Below are 21,312 nucleotides of genomic sequence, written 5' to 3'. Positions count from 1 at the left end.
GGTATGGTGGATTGCTTTTGTTTTGTTTATCTGTTGCATTCTTTAACTTTCCTTTTGTGCTTTTATTTTTAAAAAATATTTATTGCCACCAGGGTTATTGTTGGGGCTCCGTGCCAGCACTACAAATCCACCACTCCTGGTAGCCATTTTTTATAAAAATTTTCTCTTTTCCTTCCTATTATACTTGATAGGACAGAGAGAAGTTGAGAAAGGAAAGATAGAGAGGGAGAGAAAAAGACAGACACTCGCAGATCTGCTTTATCACTTGTGAAGTCTCTTCCCTGCAAGTGGGGAGCAGGGGCTCAAACCAATGTCCTTGCACATGATAATATGCCCAGCACCCTCCTTCTATGTTAAACAATGATCTGGAAGGGTAGAGTAGTCCCACTTGAAAAGTTTTCTTTCACAACTCTGAATGTCTCATGCAACTCCCTTGTGTGAGTGTGGCATCTGTGGGAAACCCTAGTATATTAAGGCTCCTTTGTGTGGCTTTTGGTTTTCTCTAAATACTTGCAGGATATAGTGCCTGTCTTTCCTTTTTAACACTAATCACAATATGTTTTGGGGGTGTGTATGTTTGGGTTTATTTTGTTTAGGACTCATTGAGCTTTTTATTTGATTGCTCAGTTCTTTCCCTAAAGTTAGGGAGGTTCTAAGCTGTTATTACTCCCAGCAGGACTTTTCCTTTTTCACTTCCATCTCCTTCTGGGCCATTTTACAATGCAGATGTTGATCCTCTAGAGGTTCTTTCTCCTTGAAGAACCACATCTATTGAGGAGAGATGTGTCCATGGAACAGTTAGAGCAACCAGGGTAGAAAAATCTCAACACATGAAAGGGTCATCCCTAAGCATAATAGCAGGAGTTTCTGCTCACAGGGGCCCAGTAACAGTGCATATTCATCAGCATTTTCCTTTCAGACATTGACAGTCCCAAGAACCTGGTGACTGACAGGGTGACAGAGAGCTCGGCCATTGTGTCCTGGGAGCCTGTGCAGGCCACCATTGACAGGTACATGGTGCGCTACACATCTCCTGATGGGATATCCAAGGAGGTCTCTGTGGACAAGGAACAGACCAGCACTGTGCTGACAGGCCTGAGGCCGGGTGTGGAGTACACGGTGTATGTGTGGGCTGAGAAGGGGTCCAGGAGCAGCAAGAAGGCTGACACCAAAGCCCCCACAGGTAATAGGATGATAGATGGGCACCTGCAAATGAGGTATGAGTGTATTTGAGTGCTTGATTCGAAAGGATGTGATCTGAGTCCAGGCTTTGCAATTCCAAGTCTTAAGAGTTCAGAGAAAGATTTTGAGCTCCTCTATCTTTCTGATGGTGAAGACTGCCCCAGAAATCTCTGAGTCCCTTGGCAGGGAGAAGTGAAGTTATTCAGATAACTTATTTTGGCAGACTCAGCCAAGACAATCATGGGCTCTTGACATTGCAGTGCTTGTGAGAACACCTTTAGAAGAATCACCCATGAAGTAGCCCAGGATGCAGTGGTTACTTAGGTGCTCTAGATGTCATGGCACATGTTGAGCTGATTGTTTGATGTGCCCTGGAGTTTTACTAGGAAGATCTCATTCTCCTACATTCAGAGAATGGAAGCCAAGAAAGTGTCAACTGATGATGAGTTGTCCTTTGAGTCTGAGAACCAGGGTTCCCTTGTCCCTTTGCTCCCTCCAGAGACTCCAGTTGGGAAGACCCCAGCCAGGAGCTGAGAGCTCCACAGGGACAAATATGGGAAACTGTGAGACTGTGGGTGTGCTTTCGATGACTCCAAAGCTCATGTTGCTCTGAATATTTTCCTTTCAGATATTGACAGTCCCAAGAACCTGGTGACTGACAGAGTGACAGAGAGCTCGGCCACTGTGTCCTGGGAGCCTGTGCAGGCCACCATTGACAGGTACATGGTGCACTACACATCTCCTGATGGGATATCCAAGGAGGTCTCTGTGGACAAGGAACAGACCAGCACTGTGCTGACAGGCCTGAGGCCAGGTGTGGAGTACACGGTGTACGTGTGGGCTGAGAAGGGGTCCAGGATCAGCCGGAAGGTTGACGCCAAGGCCCTCACAGGTAATGAGAGGGGCAAAAATATGACCGGGGGTCCTCACTGTGAATTGAGCTATTGCTGAATTGCAACTGTTACTTTGGGGTGACCTTAGGTGTGGAGGCTGTAAAAATGAAGTATTCCATTTCCTTAAAGAAAGAAGAAAGCATAACAATACAATAAGGACTAATCAGGACCACAAATATCTCAGAACTTTCAAGGCATATGCTTTTAAAAAATTTCTTTATTGGGGGTTAATTGTTTATAGTCAACAGTAAAATACAATAGTTTGCACATGTATAACATTTTCACATAACAATACAACCCCCACTAGGTCTTCCTCTGTCAAGGCCTGTGCTTTTAGCCACTGTGCTTCGCACACAGAAAATTAAAGGGACCAAGTTATAAGCGACATAAAATTCCTAAAACCACTGCATGAAAGAGCTATTTTGTGCCAAGCTTATATAGTTTTGACCCAATAGGTTATGTGGAGTTTAAAGGCACAAGTGTTCCCCTTGTAGCTGGAGCTCTTTGTTCATTGCAACAGGCAGCTTAATGAGTTTTGTCTAAGTATCAGGCCTGGGCGATAGTGGTGAGCAGAACAAATGTGTCTCCTACTCTCTAGGTGTCCAGCAGAAAAGAGGGACAATTCACAAGCAGATATATTTCTAGCTTTAACTTAGGGTTAATTCTTTGAAGGAAATGAATACAGAAACACAGGGTAGAGATCTTTCTTGGATGAAAATGATGTGAGCTGTATCTAAGACACCTATTGGCAGAAACACCCAAATAATAGTTGTTCAAACAAGGAAGGAGTTGATTCCTTTCTTTTGGAATCGCCAGAAGGTGAGTGAGACAAGGTCATGTGGTAGCCTTCTGATATAGGAAAGTTAGATCCCCCCTTCCTTCCTTTTGTCCTTCCTTCCTTCCACCCTCCCTCCCCCTTTGTTCTCTTCCTCCATCCCTTTCTTCCTTTCTCTTTCTCTTTAATGGCTCAGAAGAATGAAACCAGGATCTCATGCATTCGCAACAGAGATAGCAACCTTTGCAGTCTAATTCTTTCATCCTTTTAATTCTGAGGGGTGGTGAGGAGAAACAGAGGGAGACAGAGAAAGGAGACAGCACCAATCTAACATTCATAGAGCGGCCCCATCCATGCCATAAGTGGTGCTCTTACGTAGTGCCTCATACACAGCAAAGCATGTACTCTGGGGGCTTGGTGGTAGTGCACCAGGTTAAGTGCACATAGTTTGAAGCTCAAAGACCTGTGCAAGAATCCTGGTTTGAGTCCCTGGTCCCCCACCTGCAGGGGGATTGTTTCACAAGTGGTGAAGCAGGACTGCAGGTGTCTATGTTTCTCTTCCCATCTCTGTCTTCCCCTTCTCTCTCAATTTCTCTATGTTCTATCCAGCAATAACAGCAACAAATGGAAAAAGATGGCCACCGGGAGCAGTGAATTCCTGGTGCAGGCATGAAGCTCCAGTAATAAAACCCTGGAGAAAAAAAAAAGAAAAAAGAAAAGAAAGAAATGTGTTCTGTCCACCAAGATATCTCATTACTCCAGGCTCTTTCTCCATTGTGGCTCTGTCCTCTTGGGGGAGTTGTCTTCATATATATGGTCCCTTGTCCGTTCTTATTCCAGGATGAGGGGCCTTGGTGCTCAATGCTGTTCAGAGTCAACTATAAATGGAAGTTATGATAAGAGTGAAATCAGGGAGATCAGGTTACTATAATGTCTGGGTAGGGGAGGATGAGAATCTGGATAAGCATAGTGGCAGGAAAAATAAGGAAAGGAATGCTTGGGCACATAATTTAGAGATACAAATGCCACCTTTCTTCCAGCTGGTGATGAGGAACACAGGGAAGGGGAGAGATGCCTCGAAACTTGTACATGATGTTCCCTCTCACCCTGCACTGGCCATACCTGAGACCTCCACAAACAGAAACCAGAAAATGAATTCTCAGCTGGCCAGGCATGAGTCAAGTTAACTTCCACTATGGTGTCTTGTCTAGCACTATAGCTACCACCTCCAATGACTGCTTACATGTCAGTGATAGAAAGCAATAAATGATGTATTATCTTGTACAGGAGATTTTTAAAAAAATGCCACCAGGGTTATTGCTGGGGCTTGGAGCCAGCATGACAAATTCATCACTCCTGGCAGCCATTTTCCCTCCTCCTCCCTTATTTGATAGGCTAGATATAAATTTAGAGGTGAGGGGGAATAGAAAGGGAGAAAGAGGGGGTTGGCCGGTAGCGCAGCAGGCTAAGCGCAGGTAGTGCTAAGCGCAGGTAGTGCGAAGCGCAAGGACCGGCATAAGGTTCCCAGCTCGAATCCCTGGCCCCCCATCTGCAGGGGAGTCGATTCACAGGTGGAAAAGCAGGTCTGCAAGTATCCCTCTTCCTCTCCCCCTCTCTGTCTTCCCCTCCTTTCTCCATTTCTCTCTGTCCTATCCAACAATGATGATACCAACAACAATGATAATAATAACTACAGCAACAATAAAAAACAAGGGCAACAAATGCGAAAATAAATAATGAAAAAAATTAAAAAATTTTAAAAAGGGAGAAAAAAAATTAAAAGAAAGAAAGATAAATACCTGCAGAACTGCTTCACAGCTCCTGAAGTGGACTCCTTGCATGTGGGGATGGGGGTTGAACCCGGTCATCATGCATGGTAATGTGTTTGTTCAGCTGGGTGCTCTATGGCTTGCCCCCCTAGGCGATCTTTTAGGTTAATTTATTCATGAGCACGAGAGGGAGACAGAGAGAGAGAGAGAGAGAGAGAGAATGGGTAAACCAGAGGTTTACTCCGGCATTTGGCACATGCGATGCTAGGGATTGAACTCAGAACCTTATGTTTTTAAAATTCAGTTCTTTAGTCACTATGTCACCTCCTGGATTAGATCTCATCTTCTTCTTCTAGCGTTTGCCATTAGATCTCATGATAAAACAAAGATTGTTATTTATTTTTAATTTCATTCTGTTAGTGGTTTACAAAATTATAAGATAATAGGAGTATAATTACACATCATTTCCACCACCAAAGTTCTGTTTCCCCACCCCACTCTAATGAAAACTGCAGTAGTTCTCCCAAGGTCACAGATGTGTATTGACTTTATATTGACTATATATCTGTATGTATATAATTTTTTATGGTTCTGCTGTCACTTTACAATTCTTTTTTTTTTAATTCCCTTTTGTTGTTTTATTGTTGTATTTATTGTTGTTGTCGTTGTTGGATAGGACAGAGAGAAATGGAGAGAGGAGGGGAAGACAGAGAGGGGGACAGAAAGAGAGACACCTGCAGACCTGCTTCACCACCTGTGAAATGACTCCCCTGCAGGTGGGGAGCCAGGGGCTCCTACCAGGATCCTTATGCGGGTCCTTGCGCTTTGCACCAAGTGCACTTAGCCTGCTGTGCTACCGCCTGACTCCCTGTCACTTTACATTTCTAAGTCACACTAACACCTATTACTACTTTCAAGTGTCCTTCCTTTTTTCCTCTTCTGTTTCAGATAAGAGAAACAATGCCAGACTTCCTCTGGTGTTTTCCAGATTCACTTCCATTTCAGTGATGGTCAAAAACAAGATTCCTAGTGACAGGTGCTTCAGGCCATGATGAAATTAGGGCTCTGAGCCTTCTGGTCATCTTTCCCCATCATTTAACCCTCTGGGATATGGACCAAAAATCTTTTTGGGGTGCAGAAGGTGGGAGTTCTGATTTCTGTAATTGTTCTCTGCTGGATATGGACATTGGCCAGTCAATCCATACCCCAAGCCTGTTTCTATTTTTCCCTAGTGGGGTAGAGCTCTGGAGTGGTGAGGTGTGCAGACACATTGGTGAGGTTGTCTTCCCAGGGAAGTCAGGATGAAATCATAGTAGGATCTGCAACTTGGTGGCTGAAAGGCAGTATGACAGAAAGCAGGAAAGAATGTTTAATAAATAGGAACAAAAAAGTAGGAATAGAGCAAATGAGAATAAAAATCTTAGGGTGGAAAGAGGCTAGGAAGTCCACTTTAGGTATGTCCTTAGTGCCCATGATTTCAGTAATCTTTGCTTGAACTTGATAGTTAACATGGAGGTGGACTAGATATATTATCTGGGAAGATGCTGTCAGAGTTGAGCTCATGAAAATTTTATTATTTTCCTTGTGGAACTAGATGGACAGAAAATTTCCTCATGGAAACACTTCAAGAACTAATTCCTTCCAGCTTCAATATACAGTAATTATTTTGTTGGAAAATGAAAACCGAGAATCTTTCCCTTCTGTTTTAGATGGAATCATGTTGTTCTGAAAGAAAGCCAGAAAGGAGAGCTGGTAGTCGGGTAGTGACATGCTATTCTCTTAGCTCCAAAGTTCAGTCTTTCTCCTCCTCCTCTTCCTTTTCCCTCTCTCTTAAACATGTTTATATTATTTTTTAAATTAAAAAATCTTTATTTATTTATTGGATAGAAACAGTCAGAAGTCAAGAGGGAAGGAGAAGATAGAGAAGGAGAGAGACAGAGAGACAGCTGCAGCCCTGCTTTACCACTCATGGAGATTCCCCCTCCCCCACAGGTGGGGACCAGGGACTTGAATCTGGGTCCTTGTGCACTGTAACATGTGCACTCAACCAGGTGCATCACCACCCAGTCCCAACATGTTTATTTTATTTTAATGGAGACATATGGAGATATAGTTCAGTTATTGCTCAGTTCTGGTTTATCATAGTGTTAAAGATTGAATCTGGGACCTTGGTTCCTCAAACATGAGTCCTTTGCATAACCACTATACTGTATCCTTGCCCAGTATAATCTTTTCTTATTATTTTTAAAAAGATCTTGACAGTCCCAAGAACCTGGTGACTGACAGGGTGACAGAGAGCTCGGCCACTGTGTCCTGGGAGCCTGTGCAGGCCACCATCGACAGGTACATGGTGCGCTACACATCTCCTGATGGGATTTCCAAGGATATCTCTGTGGACAAGGAGCAGACCAGCACTGTGCTGATGGGCCTGGTGCCGGGTGTGGAGTACACGGTGTACGTGTGGGCTGAGAAGGGGTCCAGGAGCAGCAAGAAGGCTGACACCAAGGCCCCCACAGGTAATGGAATGAGAGATGGGCACCTGCAAATGAGGTATGAGTACATTTAAGTGCTTGATACCAAAGTATGTGGTCTGAGCTCAGGCTTTTCAATTCCAAGTCTTTCAGAGAAAGATTTTGAGCTTCTCCAATTCAATGAGCTGGTCTTCCTGATGGTGGAGACTGCTCCAGAAATCTCTGAGCCCCCTGGCAGGGAGAAGTGAAGTTATTCAGATAACTTATTTTGGCAGACTCAGCCAAGACAATCATGGGCTCTAGACATTGCAGTGCTTGTGAGAACACCTTTAGAAGAATCACCCATGAAGTAGCCCAGGATGCAGTGGTTACTTAGGTGCTCTGGATGTCATGGCACATGTTGAGCTGATTGTTTGATGTGCCCTGGAGTTTTACTAGGAAGATCTCATTCTCCTACATTCAGAGAATGGAAGCCAAGAAAGTGTCAACTGATGATGAGTTGTCCTTTGAGTCTGAGAACCAGGGTTCCCTTGTCCCTTTGCTCCCTCCAGAGACTCCAGTTGGGAAGACCCCAGCCAGGAGCTGAGAGCTCCACAGGAACAAATATGGGAAGCTGTGAGACTGTGGGTGTGCTTTCGATGACTCCAAAGCTCATGTTGCTCTGAATATTTTCCTTTCAGATATTGACAGTCCCAAGAACCTGGTGACTGACAGAGTGACAGAGAGCTCGGCCACTGTGTCCTGGGAGCCTGTGCAGGCCACCATTGACAGGTACATGGTGCGCTACACATCTCCTGATGGGATATCTAAGGAGGTCTCTGTGGACAAGGAGCAGACCAGCACTGTGCTGACAGGCCTGAGGCCGGGTGTGGAGTACACGGTGTACGTGTGGGCTGAGAAGGGGTCCAGGATCAGCCGGAAGGTTGACACCAAGGCCCTCACAGGTAATAAGAGGACTGGAACAGAGGCCTATCAGGATGATATCTCTCCAGATTAGAGTGGGAGGAATTTGAGGGATTGTCACCGGAGGCTGAAAAATGTACCTCCCCTTCCCCACCCTGGCAAGTTCAAAAGTGAATATGAGAGTTAGTTTGAGGTGAAAACCTTGCAAGGCAGCATGACTGAACTGGTAACAACTGCTGTGAGGCTGTACGTATACTGCAGAAGGCTGCACCACTACCTCTTCCTGATAAAGCCACCTTGATGGCCAGGCCTTAGCTACAGGTCAGAGAAGGGAGAGCCTAATGGCTTCTCCACCATCATGCCCAGTTGGTGGCTATAGTAGAGGTCTCTCCCTCTCATTGTCCTCTGTAGTGAGTGGTCAGAGGGTTTGGGCTGCCGGGACATCAGCACATGAGCACCGGGGCATCTGGGTTGCAGAAGCACCTGAGGGCTGTTGTGCCCATGTCGGTTTGGGTCTCTCTGGACAGTCTGGTCCAAGCCTGGTGTCTGTTTGAGTCTGACTCTACCTGTGTGGATACCACAGTTACATGTGCCTTGACTTTCTTTGTTATTTTTTTAGTGACAGCAGGGGTTTCTAGTCACAGAAGGAATGAATGCTGAATAGTAACAAGTTTCAACAAAGGTCTATAGAGAGAGAAGCTTCTTTCCCCGGAATACCTAGGGATACTCTCCAGAAAAAAAACCAATATTCCCTTCCTTCTTCTTCTCTCTGCTTTCTCTCTCCCTTCTCCCTCTCTTCTTCTCTTTCTTCTTTATTTTTCTTTCCCTGTTTTGGAAGATGTCCATGACCAGGGTGGGTGTGCAGGTGTGCAGTCAAAGAGCTGGCAGAGGACAACTGAATACAAAGAGTTATCGTTTTGCAAGTAGGAAGTTCAGTTTTTCCACAGGATGGACAGAAGAAATCTTAGAACAGATGTTATGCTTTAGAAAGTCAAACCAAGCAGAGGTTATAGAATTTGTGAAAAACATCCCAAATGACAGCAACAGTAGTCTGCTTTCTCTGAAAATACTGCAATTCACTTCTCAGCTGAAAAGCTCTGGGTAGAAAATTGCCTGGAGTCATCTTTCTTTTCTTTGTTCCTTTCTTTCTTTTTTGCCATGAGGGTTTTTGCTGGGGCTTGGTGCCAAATATATCACTCATTTCCCCCTTCTTCTTCTATTTTCATTTGATAGGACAGATGGAAATTGAGAGGGGAGAAAGGGATAGAGAGGCCGAGAGGAAGATAGACACCTGTAGACATACTTCACTACTCATGAAGGTGTTTCTGCTGCAGGTGGAGAGCAGGGACCTGAACCTGGATCCTTGCGTGGGTCTTTGCACATAGTATGATATGTGCTTACTGAGGGTGCCACCATCTGGCCCCTGGAGTCATCTTTCTTTATGGGGAAACTTTAGATTAAAAACCAGTCTCTGTGATTCTTTTTTTCCAATATGGAAATTTCCATTCATGTGTCATTTACTTAAAAAAATAGCTGTCTGACCAGTTATTATGATGCTGGCAGCATGTTTGCTGACTTTAGCTTTCCTGCCCCCACTCCGCCACACACATGCCTGAGCTTTCCTGCTAGTGCACCAGTGGGAAAGTACATGGGAATCAGGACAAAAAAAAAAGCTCTCTGCTTCCCCTTCAGCTCTTCTCCTCTCCCTCCCTCCCATCTTTCCTTCTCTTCCTTTATGCAATCACCCACTTTCTCTCCATTCTTGCTGTGTCAGGCTTGCACCTAAGGTTTGAGCACAAGTCTACTTAGATATATAAGAAACAGAATTTTAGTAGCCTGGGAGGTTGCACAATGGTTAGAGAGCCAGACTTCAAACGATGAAGTTAGATCCCTGACAATGCATGTGCCAGAGTGGTGCTCTGGCTCTTTCTTTCCTTCTTTATCTCATGGTTATAAATAAATATATCTTTAAAATATTTTATTTATTTATTCTAGTGAGATACAATGCAGGAGAGAGAGAGAGAGAGAGAGAGAGAGAGAGAGAGAGAGAGAGAGAGGGAGAGAAAGAGAGACCAGAGCACTGCTCAACTCTGGTTTATGGTGATGCTAGGGATTGAACCTGAGACCTCAGAGTCTCAAACATGAAACGTCTTTTTGTGTGTAAGGATCCTGGTTTGAGACCCCAGTTCCCCACCTGCATGGGGGTCGCTTCATAAGTGGTGAAGCAGATCTGCAGGTATCTTTCTCTCCCCTTCTCTGTCTTCCCCTCCTCTCTTGATTTTTCTCTGTCCTATCCAACAACAAAAGCATCAATAACAACAACAACAACAATAATGATAAACAACAAGGGCAACAAAAATGGGAAAAATGGCCTCCAGGAGCAGTGGATTCATAGTGCAGGCACCAATCTCCAGCGATAACTCTGGAGGCAAAAAATAATCTTTTTGCATAATCATCATGCTATCTCCTCAGCCCATAAATAAATCTTTAATAAAAAAGAGAGGTTTATTATTTATGGACCACAAGTAACTTCCATCACAACCAGCACTCTGGTTGGTGGTCCAAAATATAAGTAAATTGGGATTACTCTCCTGCCCTAGGGCCATGTGGACATTCTTGGGGGATTCCCAGTGCCTGGCTTGAGGGGAGGGGTCAATCTGGGGTTGTGGTCATCTCTCCAGGTAGGTTTGTTGAGGTAGCCCCATCTGTGCAGGGCTCTCTTTCCATTCTGGATACCCTGCTGCTGGGAACCTGTGTATTTGTCTCCAGCACTCATATCCTCCACCCTCCTTGGGGCAGAGAGCTCAGAGCCACTTCTTTGAGAGGTCTCCATCTCAATCCTGCATCTTCATCTTCTGTTCTTCAATAGGTCTGTGCTGTTAGAAACTAAGGTCCCAAAGACCTAGTGACAAGGAGAGCTAGAGATTTGATTCATTTGGAGGAAAGAAGTGGAAGGGGAGGAGGAACCAGGAGAAAATGGAAAGTCACATTTCACAAACCAAGTCAGAGTACCCCAGTACTAATACTTATCTGACTTTGAATTTGCAGAAATTGATCCCCCCAAGAATCTACGCGCAACTGCCATGACCCAGTCTGGTGGGGTGCTGACCTGGGTACCCCCATCTGCTCAGATTGATGGCTACATTCTGACCTACAAGCTCCCAGATGGCACTACCAAGGTACTGGTTGCCCCTGGCTCTTCCTCCTGGGGCCAAAATGTAGGTCTCAGGCAACTTGTGACCAACCCATGATCCTTGGGGATCACCTGCTGTGTGTGAGGGCCTGAAGTGCACTCAGTCTTTCCTGAGCTTTGCACACGTAGTCTTGTGTTCTAGAATTTTCCTCTGAGCCTACCCTCTGACCATGTACTATTTATTGGTGACTATACATTTGCCCATGTTACCTGGATATCCCTTGCCTACCCCCCCACCCCTCCACATGAGGGAGGCCCGTTCTGTCAGTATTGTTTACCATTACATCTAAAATGCTCAAACTTAGCTAGAGGCAGCTGCTCCAAAACAGGTGTGGAGTGAATTGATAAACATTTCCTTCCAGGGTTTAGAGTCTGAAGGCCAGCAATTTCTTTCTTTCTTTTTTTTTAATACTTCATTAGTTTTTAAAAATATTTATTTATTTATTTTCCCTTTTGTTGCCCTTGTTTTTTTATTGTTGTTGTAGTTATTATTATTGATGTCATTGTCGTCATCATTGTTGGGTAGGACAGAGAGAAATGGAGAGAGGAGAGGAAGACAGAGACAGGGAGAGAAAGATAGATACCTGCAGACCTGCTTCACCACCTGTGAAGCGACTCCCCTGCAGGCGGGGAGACGGGGGCTCCAACCAGGATCCTTATGCGGGTCCTTGCGCTTTGCGCCATGTGCGCTTAACCCACTGCACTACTGCCCAACTCCCACTTCATTAGTTTTAACTGTTTTATGAACATAACACATGCAGATTTGTCATGTAATATATGCTAAGTAACTATAACCAAGGATAAAGGTTTCACTTGCTGAAGCCTACTATGTAAACTTGTAAGAACATATAAGTAAAATAATTCTTGACCCTTAGTCTTTGCCCTTGATTTAATCTAAATTCACTGATTGGGTCTGAAAGTTAAAACACACCACAACAAGTCATAAATATTTGCTATTATGATCACAAGCAAGTATCTACATATGTACATACGTGCACATTTATATGACATCATGGCTTGTATTGCCAACCTTTGCTCATAGTTAAGCTTTCAAGATAGAATCTGGATCTAGTCTCTCCTTAACATTCATAGATGATACATTTTTTAAAATTATTATTAGTGATTTATAATGATTGACAAGATTGTGGGGTAAGAGGGGTACAATTACACAAAATTGCCACCACCAGAATTTCACATTCTGTCTCCTCTATTGGAAGTTTCCTATTCTTTATCCTTCTGGGAGTATGGACCAAAGATCTTTATAGGGTGCAAAAGGTGGGAGGTCTGCCTTCTGTAATCGCTTCTCTGCTGGACATGGGTATTGACAGGTCAATACACACCCCCAGCCTGTTTCTATATTTCCCTAGTGGGGTGAGGCTCTGGGGAGGTGGTGTCCAGGACACGTTAGTGTGGTCATCTGCCCATGGAAGTCAGGTTGGCATCATGGTAACATCTGCAACTTGGTGGCTGAAAAGCATTAAGATATAAAGCAGAATAACTTGTTCAATAATCAGGAACTTAAACGTAAAAATATAGCAGATGAAATTTGGGGTCTTTATGTTGGAAAAAGTAGGTCTATTTTAGGTATGTTCTAAGGGGCCCATGACTTTGCTAATTTTTGCCTGAGCCTGGTAGCTAGCATGCAGGTTGGCTGAAAGTATTGTAAGGGAAGATGATGTAAAGGTTGGAAATAGGACTAGAGAGCTAGATCAAGGTAGAGAGTAGCTCCCAAATATGGGAAGAGTATATAGATACCATTAACTGTAAACCCCATCAATCTGACCGAAGGCCCATGTCTGTCCATACTTATCACAGGAGCCTGTAAAATCTCTGCCTCCCTGTTGGTCTGAGCTCCCATTCTGTGGTCATGGCTAGGAACATTCTAGTCTGTACTCATTTAAAGACCAGTCTTCCTTGAGTGGCAGAGTATGTTGACCTGGGCTCTCTTTGGAGAGTGAGGCAGTTTCTACCATTGTTGAAGCAATTTCTTTCTTTCTTCTTTTTTTTTCTTTTCATAATTTCCCTACTTTCTTTCTCTCTTCCTTTATTTCTCTCTTCCTCCCTTCCTTCCTTTCTTTCTTTCTTTCTTTCTTTCTTTCTTTCTTTCTTTCTTTCTTTCTTTCTTTCTTTCTTATTATCTTATTTTTCCAGAGCACTGCTCAGCTCTACCTCATGATGGTGTGGGGGATTGAACCTGGGACTTTGGAGCCTCAGGCATGAGAGTCTCTTTGCATAACCATTATGCTGTCTACTTCTGCCCCAGCAATTTCTTGAAACTTGTCCCAAAGGAAAATCACTAATCTGTCCCTAGAACGGAAACCCTTCCTCCCCCCTGAAAAAAGTCCCCCCCCCCCCCCCGCCATTAGCTTTTTTTTTTTTTTTTGCAAGAAGGGTCCATAGGAGCTTACCAGCTTTCCTAGTTACACAAAGAACAACAGTTTTTACTTGCTATTCCTTAGTTGGCCGTGTGTGTGTGTGTGTGTGTGGGGGGGGGGGGGGATGAGGGGTGTAGAGGTGCGGGGGAACACATCTATCCAGTATGTAGACAGTTGGTAGGCTCCCCAAAGTGCAAAACCTCTGGAGAACTCTGGAGAGTGGTCTAGCACCCAGGGAAGTGGTAGGGACCCACTAGGATTCTGGGGTTCCTCTGAGTCTCTGAGAAAATGAGTCATTGAGCTCCCAGGGAAGCCCTGTTAATTAGCATCGGGAGTGCTGACATGGGGTGCTGGGGTATCAGCTGCTTGAAGTGCAGGCTGTCTCTCACCCTGGTGCAGGAAGTACAGCTTGGACATGGGGATCGGAGGTATGAACTTCAAGGCCTGGAGCAGGGTGTCCCCTACCCTGTGTCTTTGGTGGCCTTCAGAGGAGATCACCAGAGCAGAAGTGTCTCCACCACACTTTCCACAGGTAAGGCAGATGCAGGTGGCATCTACAGCAGGTGGCAGTAGAAAGGGGCCTCGGAGTGGCAGGACAGGCACTTGGGTCAGTATGGGTTGGACTATCTGTTTGGAGTGAAAGCCCATAAAGCTCATCTCTCCCAGGCAAGGAGATGCTTGCTCACAGGGAGAACTTTGCAAGAGGCCTGCCAGTCTGTCTGCCCGGGGACACCAGGTGTCAGTTCACAAATATTGAGTAATTCTGGAGTGATAGACTCCTCTAGGAAAGTTCTGGGAAGCGGAAATGGGCTATGGGTTTAAAAGAGATGCATCCACAGCAATGACTAAAGAGGGGAGATGATGGGGGATCAGGTAGTGACTGAGTGCACACTTTACTGTGCTCAAGGACCTGGGTTCAAGTCCTGTTTCCCACCTGTAGGGAAGAAGCTTCATGGGTGGTGAAGCAGGTCTGCTGTTGTCTATCTTTCTCTCTCCCTCCTCCCCCCATTTCTCTCTTTCCTATTCAATAAAAAATAGAAAGAAAGAAAAAAAAAGAAAAAGGAAAAAATGGCCACTAGGAGGGGTGGATTTGTGGTGCTGGCATCAAATCCCAGAGATAACCCTGGTGGCAATTAAAAAATAAAAGTGGTGGGGGTAGGGGATGGAGTGTTGTTTAGGGTATGGAAGAGTCATGCAGGGTGGCATGAACTTGAACTCCTTTCCTGGACATTTGAAGTGTTTGACAAGTGGGAAGAGTTGGAGGAGGCGATATGGTAGGAGTTTATGAGAGAATTTCCACAGGAAAGGTAATCTAGGCCAAGGGGAGTTCATTCCCTTTCCTCAGGCCCTCTCTGATGCTGGTGCTCCCCATGTGACCCCAGTAGGTGCACGTTTCCCGCACCCCTCAGACTGCAGTCAAGTCCAGCAGAACGGTCTCAGTGCCAGTGGGCTGTACACCATCTACCTGCACGGTGACCCCGGCCAGCCCCTGCAGGTGTACTGCGACATGGACACAGATGGAGGCGGCTGGATCGTGAGTCTCAGGAGCTGGCAGCTCTGTTCTCCTCATCCATGGGACTGGGGTATTGGTGGTTTGCAGCTGCTTTAAGGCAGATGACACCCGCTCTCAGAAGGGAACCTTAAGAACTGAGCAGTAGGCTGGAACAGGCTTGGTTACGGGCAGGTTGTTGGCTGGAAATGTTCAAGGAGGCTTCAGTGATAAGTGTCAGTAGCCCCTGCATGTGGCTTGATCTCCATTCCATGGTGCAGGAATGAGCCAGGACTTCAGTGCATGAATGTGCTTGTGGAACCCCTCTTGTCTCCTGGTGATATCTTGGGGGAGACCAGATACTACTCCCTTCCCACCTGGTGATGTCTGTTCACACTGCCAGAGTGAAACCTCCACACCCCTCCCCAGGTCTTCCAGAGGAGGAACACGGGCCAGCTGGATTTCTTCAAGCGTTGGCGGACTTATGTGGAAGGCTTTGGGGATCCCACACAGGAGTTCTGGCTTGGTATGACATCCCAAATCTATGAGGGGTGGGTGGTGGAGGGGAGAGTCCCCTGAGAAAACTGCTCAGGACCTGCAGCACGACCAGCAAAGGTCTGAGTGACAGGGAATCTGGGGGGCCTGCTGACCGGGGCCTGCTGATCAGTGTCTGGTGTCCTGTCTCTGGGAAGGCTCCCATGTGCTCAGGGCTTGTGAGAGGCTGGGACTATCCCAGGGAGAGCCCACCTATCCACTTGGAGCCCTGACTCCCAAGAAACCACACGGGGGGATGAATTTATGGCTGCATCTTGGACATTCACTAGGAGGTCATGCCAGTGGGTTCCTGAAACTTTTCTTGCAACGCTGATCATTTTGGCATCACTCTCCCTCCCCTTTCCTTCCACTCTGTTCAGGAGTAGATGTTCACAGAGTGTGAAGTAGCTAAAAGCATCAAGTGGAAAAATTAAGAATTAAAAACTCATGACCCAGATATGCTGTGTCTGAGAGACTGGATGATGTTTGTTGCTTGCTGAGGTACAGAAGAACTGAGACCTTACAGAATCAGAGGCCTGGGGATGAGGATCCGAGCTCCTCTCCCACACAGGGTGTTAAGAGGTTGATGAATAGATCTGCTTCTCTCTAGGAAGGAGTCAATGTAACTCCCATGGCTAGCTTGCACTTCATTCCTGCAGGGTGTGGCTTCCATACTTACCAGCATGAGTGTGCCAAACAAACAGTAGGATGAGAAGGCTGATCGATCCCCTGGGAGGAAGAGTGGGCCTCCTGGAGCAGTGGACAGGCTAAGGGAATTTGTGGTGTTGGAAGTCTCTGATGCATGTTGGGTGCTCTCAAAGGTTGTTGGAATTTTGTTTCTTTTGCTCAGGACTGGACAAGCTGCACGACCTCACCACAGGCACTCCTACCCGGTATGAGGTGAGGGTGGACCTGCAGACAGCCAATGAGTCTGCCTATGCTGTGTATGATTTCTTCCAAGTGGCCTCCAGCAAGGAGCGGTACAAGCTGTCGGTGGGGAAGTACAGAGGCACTGCTGGTGAGAATATACCTTTTCATACACCATCTGCTTGGTTCTCCTGCCAGAGTCACAGTCTTTTTTTTTTAAAAAAAATTATTTATAAAAAGGAAACATTGACAAAACCATAGGATAAGAGAGGTACAGCTTTGCACAATTCCCACCACCAGACCTCCGTATACCAACCCCTCCCCTGATAGCATTCCAACTCTTTAGCCCTCTGGGAGTATGGACCCAAAATCATTGTGGGATGCAGAAGGTTGAAGGTCTGGCTTCTGTAATTGCTTCCTCGATGAAAATAGGCATTGACAGGTCGATCCATACACCCATCCTCTCTTTCTCTTTCCCTAGTGGGAAAGGGCTCTGGGGAAGCAGAGCTCCAAGGCACATTGGTGGGTTTGTCTGTCCAGGGAAATCTGGTCACATCCTGCTAGCATCTGGAATCTGGTGACTGAAAAGAGAGTTAATGCACAAAGCCAAACAAATTGTTGGACAATTATGGACTTAAAGGCTTGAATAGTGAAGGTGAAGTGTTGGAGGTGTAGATAGCTAGTAGGCATATTTTAGTTATATTTCAAGGGCCTGTAGCTATACTAGTGTTTTTTTTTTTTTTTTGCCTGAGCCTGAAATCTGATATGCAGGTTAATCCTAATTATTGCCTGGGGAGATGATGTCATGGCTGGGAAAAGGACCAGAAAGCTGGATCAGGGCAGAGAGTAGCTCCCTAATATGGGAAAGTGGTATAAATATTATTGTCAGACCCATCAATTTGATGTGATCTGGAGCCCATAATTATCTTAGAAGCCTGTGTGACATCCCTCTACATCCCTCTAGATCTGAGCTCACATTCTGTGGTCATGAGTAGGAACATTCCATGCTGCCTCAGTATCAACCCATCTTCCTCAGGTGTATTATAGAGTATGTTGTCCATCCTCCCTTCAGAGGTTGGAACTTTCTCTACCATTGTTGATCCAGGTTGAGGGCAAGGTCCTATGGGGGCCCACGAAGGGGTCTATTTTGTTGTTCCTGATAGAGATGACCGGAAACAATGGAGAGAGGGATTTATTTGAGGTCTAGGCCCATCAAGTCTGTTTGGGAGACTCGGGACTTCCTGATTAGGGCCCCAGCTGGCAGAGTCAGTCTTCAGAGATGCCACTTATGGGGCTTTCCTCAGACAAGAGCTGGGTGAAGTGTTTCTCTTTGGCACCTGCACCCCACATCTCTCCCTTAAACCCTCTGTCCCCACTGCCTCCAGCCTGGGGACTGCTCTCAGATTTGTTCCTCTCCCACTGTCTTCTCCTTTCTCCCACTCAAAACTCACCTTTTTTTAAAGACTGGAGTTAAAATAATCTAGTAAATGAGCTGATTCTAATCATTCTAAAGTGAGAGAGCTGGAGTCAACATGTTTGGGAAGTAATGGAATTCTCTTCCCAGGTATTCAATTTGCATTTTTACTGTGATGAGCAGACAGTTCTCATCTTGAGGTCATTCAGTCTGTAATGCTGGCCAGTGGAGGATGTATTTTTAGTGAGAAGCCTTGGGAGACTTTCAGATAGGTGGTAATTTCCCCAGACCCCTCACTGCTCATGGACAATCTTAAATTCCTAATGGCAGTGAGAATTAGTGGAGTTTTCGCTTTCCTTCTATTTTGTGATTGATTCCCAGGTAGGTTTTGAAGGAGGGGCAGTTTTCTGGCTGCTCCTGTCCTAAGTGATGAGAGGACAGGCTCAGCAGTCAACCTCCTTGGACTCTCACCCTCTTTCTTTCCTACAGGGGATGCACTCACGTACCACAATGGATGGAAGTTCACTACTTTTGACAGAGACAATGACATTGCTCTCAGCAACTGTGCCCTGACTCATCATGGAGGCTGGTGGTATAAGAACTGCCACTTGGCCAACCCCAATGGCAGATATGGGGAGACTAAGCACAGTGAGGTAGGTGACAGGAGGGCAGAGGTTTGGCCTTTGACTTTGCCTATGTTTCTTTCCCAGTGGGTTGTCTTTCCGGCTGGCCTGACCATGCCTCTCCTGCTGCTAGTCAGGATTTCTTCAGGCTTCATGCAGTGGGCATCAGGGTCCTCCCTGCCCATTGGCTTTGCTGCATGAACCCTGGACTGCAGACTCATTTAGCTCAGATTGCCCACTGCTGAACAGAGACAGAAAACATGGATTGCATACCTTCTCATTTGCTGGTTCACATGTGGGCACTGTCTTAGTCAATTTGGGCTGCTCTAAAGAAGTACTATAGACTGAGTGCCTTATACTATAGATATTTATCTCTCACGGTTCTGGAGAACGGAAAGTCCAAACTGAAGTTGCTGGCAGATTATGTTCCTGGTATTCTTGGTGAGCATTCTATTTCTGGTTGATAGAGACCTATAATCTTGATATAATAAGATAAAGCCTCTGTTCTCCTCTCTTGTAGGGCACTAATGTAAACAATCATGACCCCCCATCTTCATGGCCATATCTAAACCTAATCAACTCTTCAAATCAAATCGCCTACAGTGGGTGTTGGAGATTCAATTTGTGAATTTTTATTTTATTTATTTATTTGTTTGTGTGGAAAGGAAGGAATATAAACATTCAGTCTGTAGCAGTCACACATACTTTCCCCCCAATTGTTTTAGTCACATGGTGTCTCGCAAGCCCTTTGATCACCAGGAAAGCAGTAGTTTCTGCCTTGAGTCTGACCTGGCCTTGAGCTCACTTTACCCTAGTCTACTGTCTGTCTGCCCAGAACATTGAGCTCTTTGGTCTCTCCATTTCACAGGGACGCTCTCAGGACAAGGGTTCTCTCACTTCTATTGCTCTGAAGCTTCCCTCCCTGTATTTTTAACAACCTCCCTGACCCAAGGGCCTTATCTTGACTCCTCAGTCTCTATAGGGACAAATCCATGCTCTTTTAAGAACCTGCAAGCACTCTGGCCTGGGTTTTGAATTCCCCACTCCAGGGCCCAATCCCAGCCTATAGGAAGTCAGCAGCAGGGAGACTTTTCAGAGGGAGGGAGAATTCTCTGTGAAATCAGGAGAGGGAGTCCAAGAGTCTCAGGGCTCAGGAGAGCTGACTCAGGGCAGCTTGCGGTCAGAGATCAAAGATCTGAACTGAGCAGTTAATATTTCCTAAGCTATCCTCAGATTTGCTAATAAAAGACATTCATCTAGTTAATGTGTTTCTGCAGCCTGCAAGGCACTTAGCTTCTTGTTTATTATTTACCTCACAAATTAAAATATGTAAAATTGGTCACTTGGAGTCTTGGCCGGCCAGGTTGCAAGTTTATTAAGTGAATTAAATATTATTATGCTCACCAGTCACAAGACAGAAAAGGAAATTTAGTTTCCAGCCAGCTATTTGTTACCCTAGAGCTAATATCTAAACAGTTTAAATTGAAAATGATTTCACACAATTGTCCAATTAATATGCTTATTTTTGCCTTTGATTTGTTGGAAGGGCAATGAATGAGGAAAGGACGATATAGTCCTTGCTGGCCAGGGTGACTCTGCATTTTTGCTGCTGCCCTGACCTCTGTGGCCTCCTAGCTGGAATTCCCATCCCCCCACCTTGACAGCCTGCACTGCTCCATGTGCTCAGATCAGTTCCCCTTTGCTTCCCCTTTTCTTCCTCAGCAGAGAGGGAGTGGTATCCCCACCCTTAAGGGAGCTTTTTTGTTCCCCCTCCTTCCTCTCAAGTGTTTCTTCACATCTTCCTTTCTTTACTGCTTTCTCCCTTCTTCCCCCTCTCTCTGTCTTCTCTTTCTTCCTTCTTATTTTGAAAAATATATTTTATTTATTTTATTTATTTTTATTTTATTGTTGTTATTTTTTATTTATTCGCTTTTGTTGCCCTTGTTGTTTTATTGTTGTAGTTATTATTGTTGTCATTGTTGTTGGATAGGACAGAGAGAAATAGAGAGAGGAGGGGAAGACAGAGACAGGGAGAGACCTGCCTCACCACTTGTATAGCGACCCTCCTGCAGGTGGGGAGCCAGGGGCTCGAACTGGGATCCTTCCACCGGTCCTTGAGTTTTGCGCCACCTGTGCTTAACCTGCTGCACTACTGCATGACTCCCTATTTGTTCTATTTTAATGAGAGAGAGATATCAAGAGAGAGATCAGAGCACTGTTCAGCTCTGGATTATGGTGGTAGGAGAGAGTATTGAGCCTGGGAGTTGGAGCCTCAGGCATGAAAGTCTTTTTGCATAACCACTTTGTTACCCCTCTCTCCCCCTCACACACACCTTTCTTTCTATAGGGAGTGAACTGGGAGCCCTGGAAAGGACATGAATTCTCCATTCCATATGTGGAGCTGAAAATTCGCCCCCATGACTCTAGCAGAGACAGAAAGAAGCGGACACTATGAGAAACGACAAGAACATTCTGATGTCCTGCTGGAGAAGTAGATGCAGGAGCCAAGACCAGCCTGGTGATGGGACTGTGTGACATGGGAAGGGTGACTGGCTAGTGAGTGTTTGAGGAGCCTTCCAGCCCTTGGTTTCTGAGGTGGTTGGAAAAGCAGCAGGTCAGAGCATGTCACATTTCAAACTACAGACTCCCTCCTTATCACCTGCATTTTGTGAGTCCATTTTGGGGATTCTGAAATTCTGCACAGTGGTAGTTACAAAGTGTGTGGGAGAAACACCAATGAAGCTGCAGGGCCTTTCAGTCCCTTACCAGCAACAAATAAGTGGGATGGATCTGGGGGAAAAATAAAGAGCCATTTTGCACTTCA

General features: G+C 45.5%; 1 protein-coding gene across 4 annotated transcripts in view; it reads left to right on the top strand.

Annotated features, from left to right (window-relative positions):
- Positions 1-21,312, top strand: part of TNN (tenascin N) — a 46,069-nt gene extending 24,757 nt beyond the window's left edge. For 2 of the 4 annotated variants that reach the window (XM_060197901.1, XM_060197898.1), the window contains 11 exons: positions 920-1,183; positions 1,811-2,074; positions 6,872-7,135; positions 7,771-8,034; positions 11,042-11,172; positions 13,961-14,093; positions 14,944-15,095; positions 15,480-15,576; positions 16,435-16,602; positions 18,355-18,518; positions 20,836-21,312. In XM_060197901.1, coding sequence (XP_060053884.1) covers positions 920-1,183; positions 1,811-2,074; positions 6,872-7,135; positions 7,771-8,034; positions 11,042-11,172; positions 13,961-14,093; positions 14,944-15,095; positions 15,480-15,576; positions 16,435-16,602; positions 18,355-18,518; positions 20,836-20,943 — 2,009 coding nt within the window. In that variant the 3' untranslated portion in view covers positions 20,944-21,312. The remainder of the gene's footprint in view (positions 1-919; positions 1,184-1,810; positions 2,075-6,871; positions 7,136-7,770; positions 8,035-11,041; positions 11,173-13,960; positions 14,094-14,943; positions 15,096-15,479; positions 15,577-16,434; positions 16,603-18,354; positions 18,519-20,835) is intronic. The other 2 variants (XM_060197899.1, XM_060197900.1) reach the window with 2 other exon arrangements.

This window comes from Erinaceus europaeus, chromosome 9 (genome assembly GCF_950295315.1).
Source record: "Erinaceus europaeus chromosome 9, mEriEur2.1, whole genome shotgun sequence".
Lineage (NCBI taxonomy): Eukaryota > Metazoa > Chordata > Mammalia > Eulipotyphla > Erinaceidae > Erinaceus > Erinaceus europaeus.
Note: the sequence above shows the minus strand (reverse complement) of the source record. Positions and strands in the feature narration are given on the sequence as shown.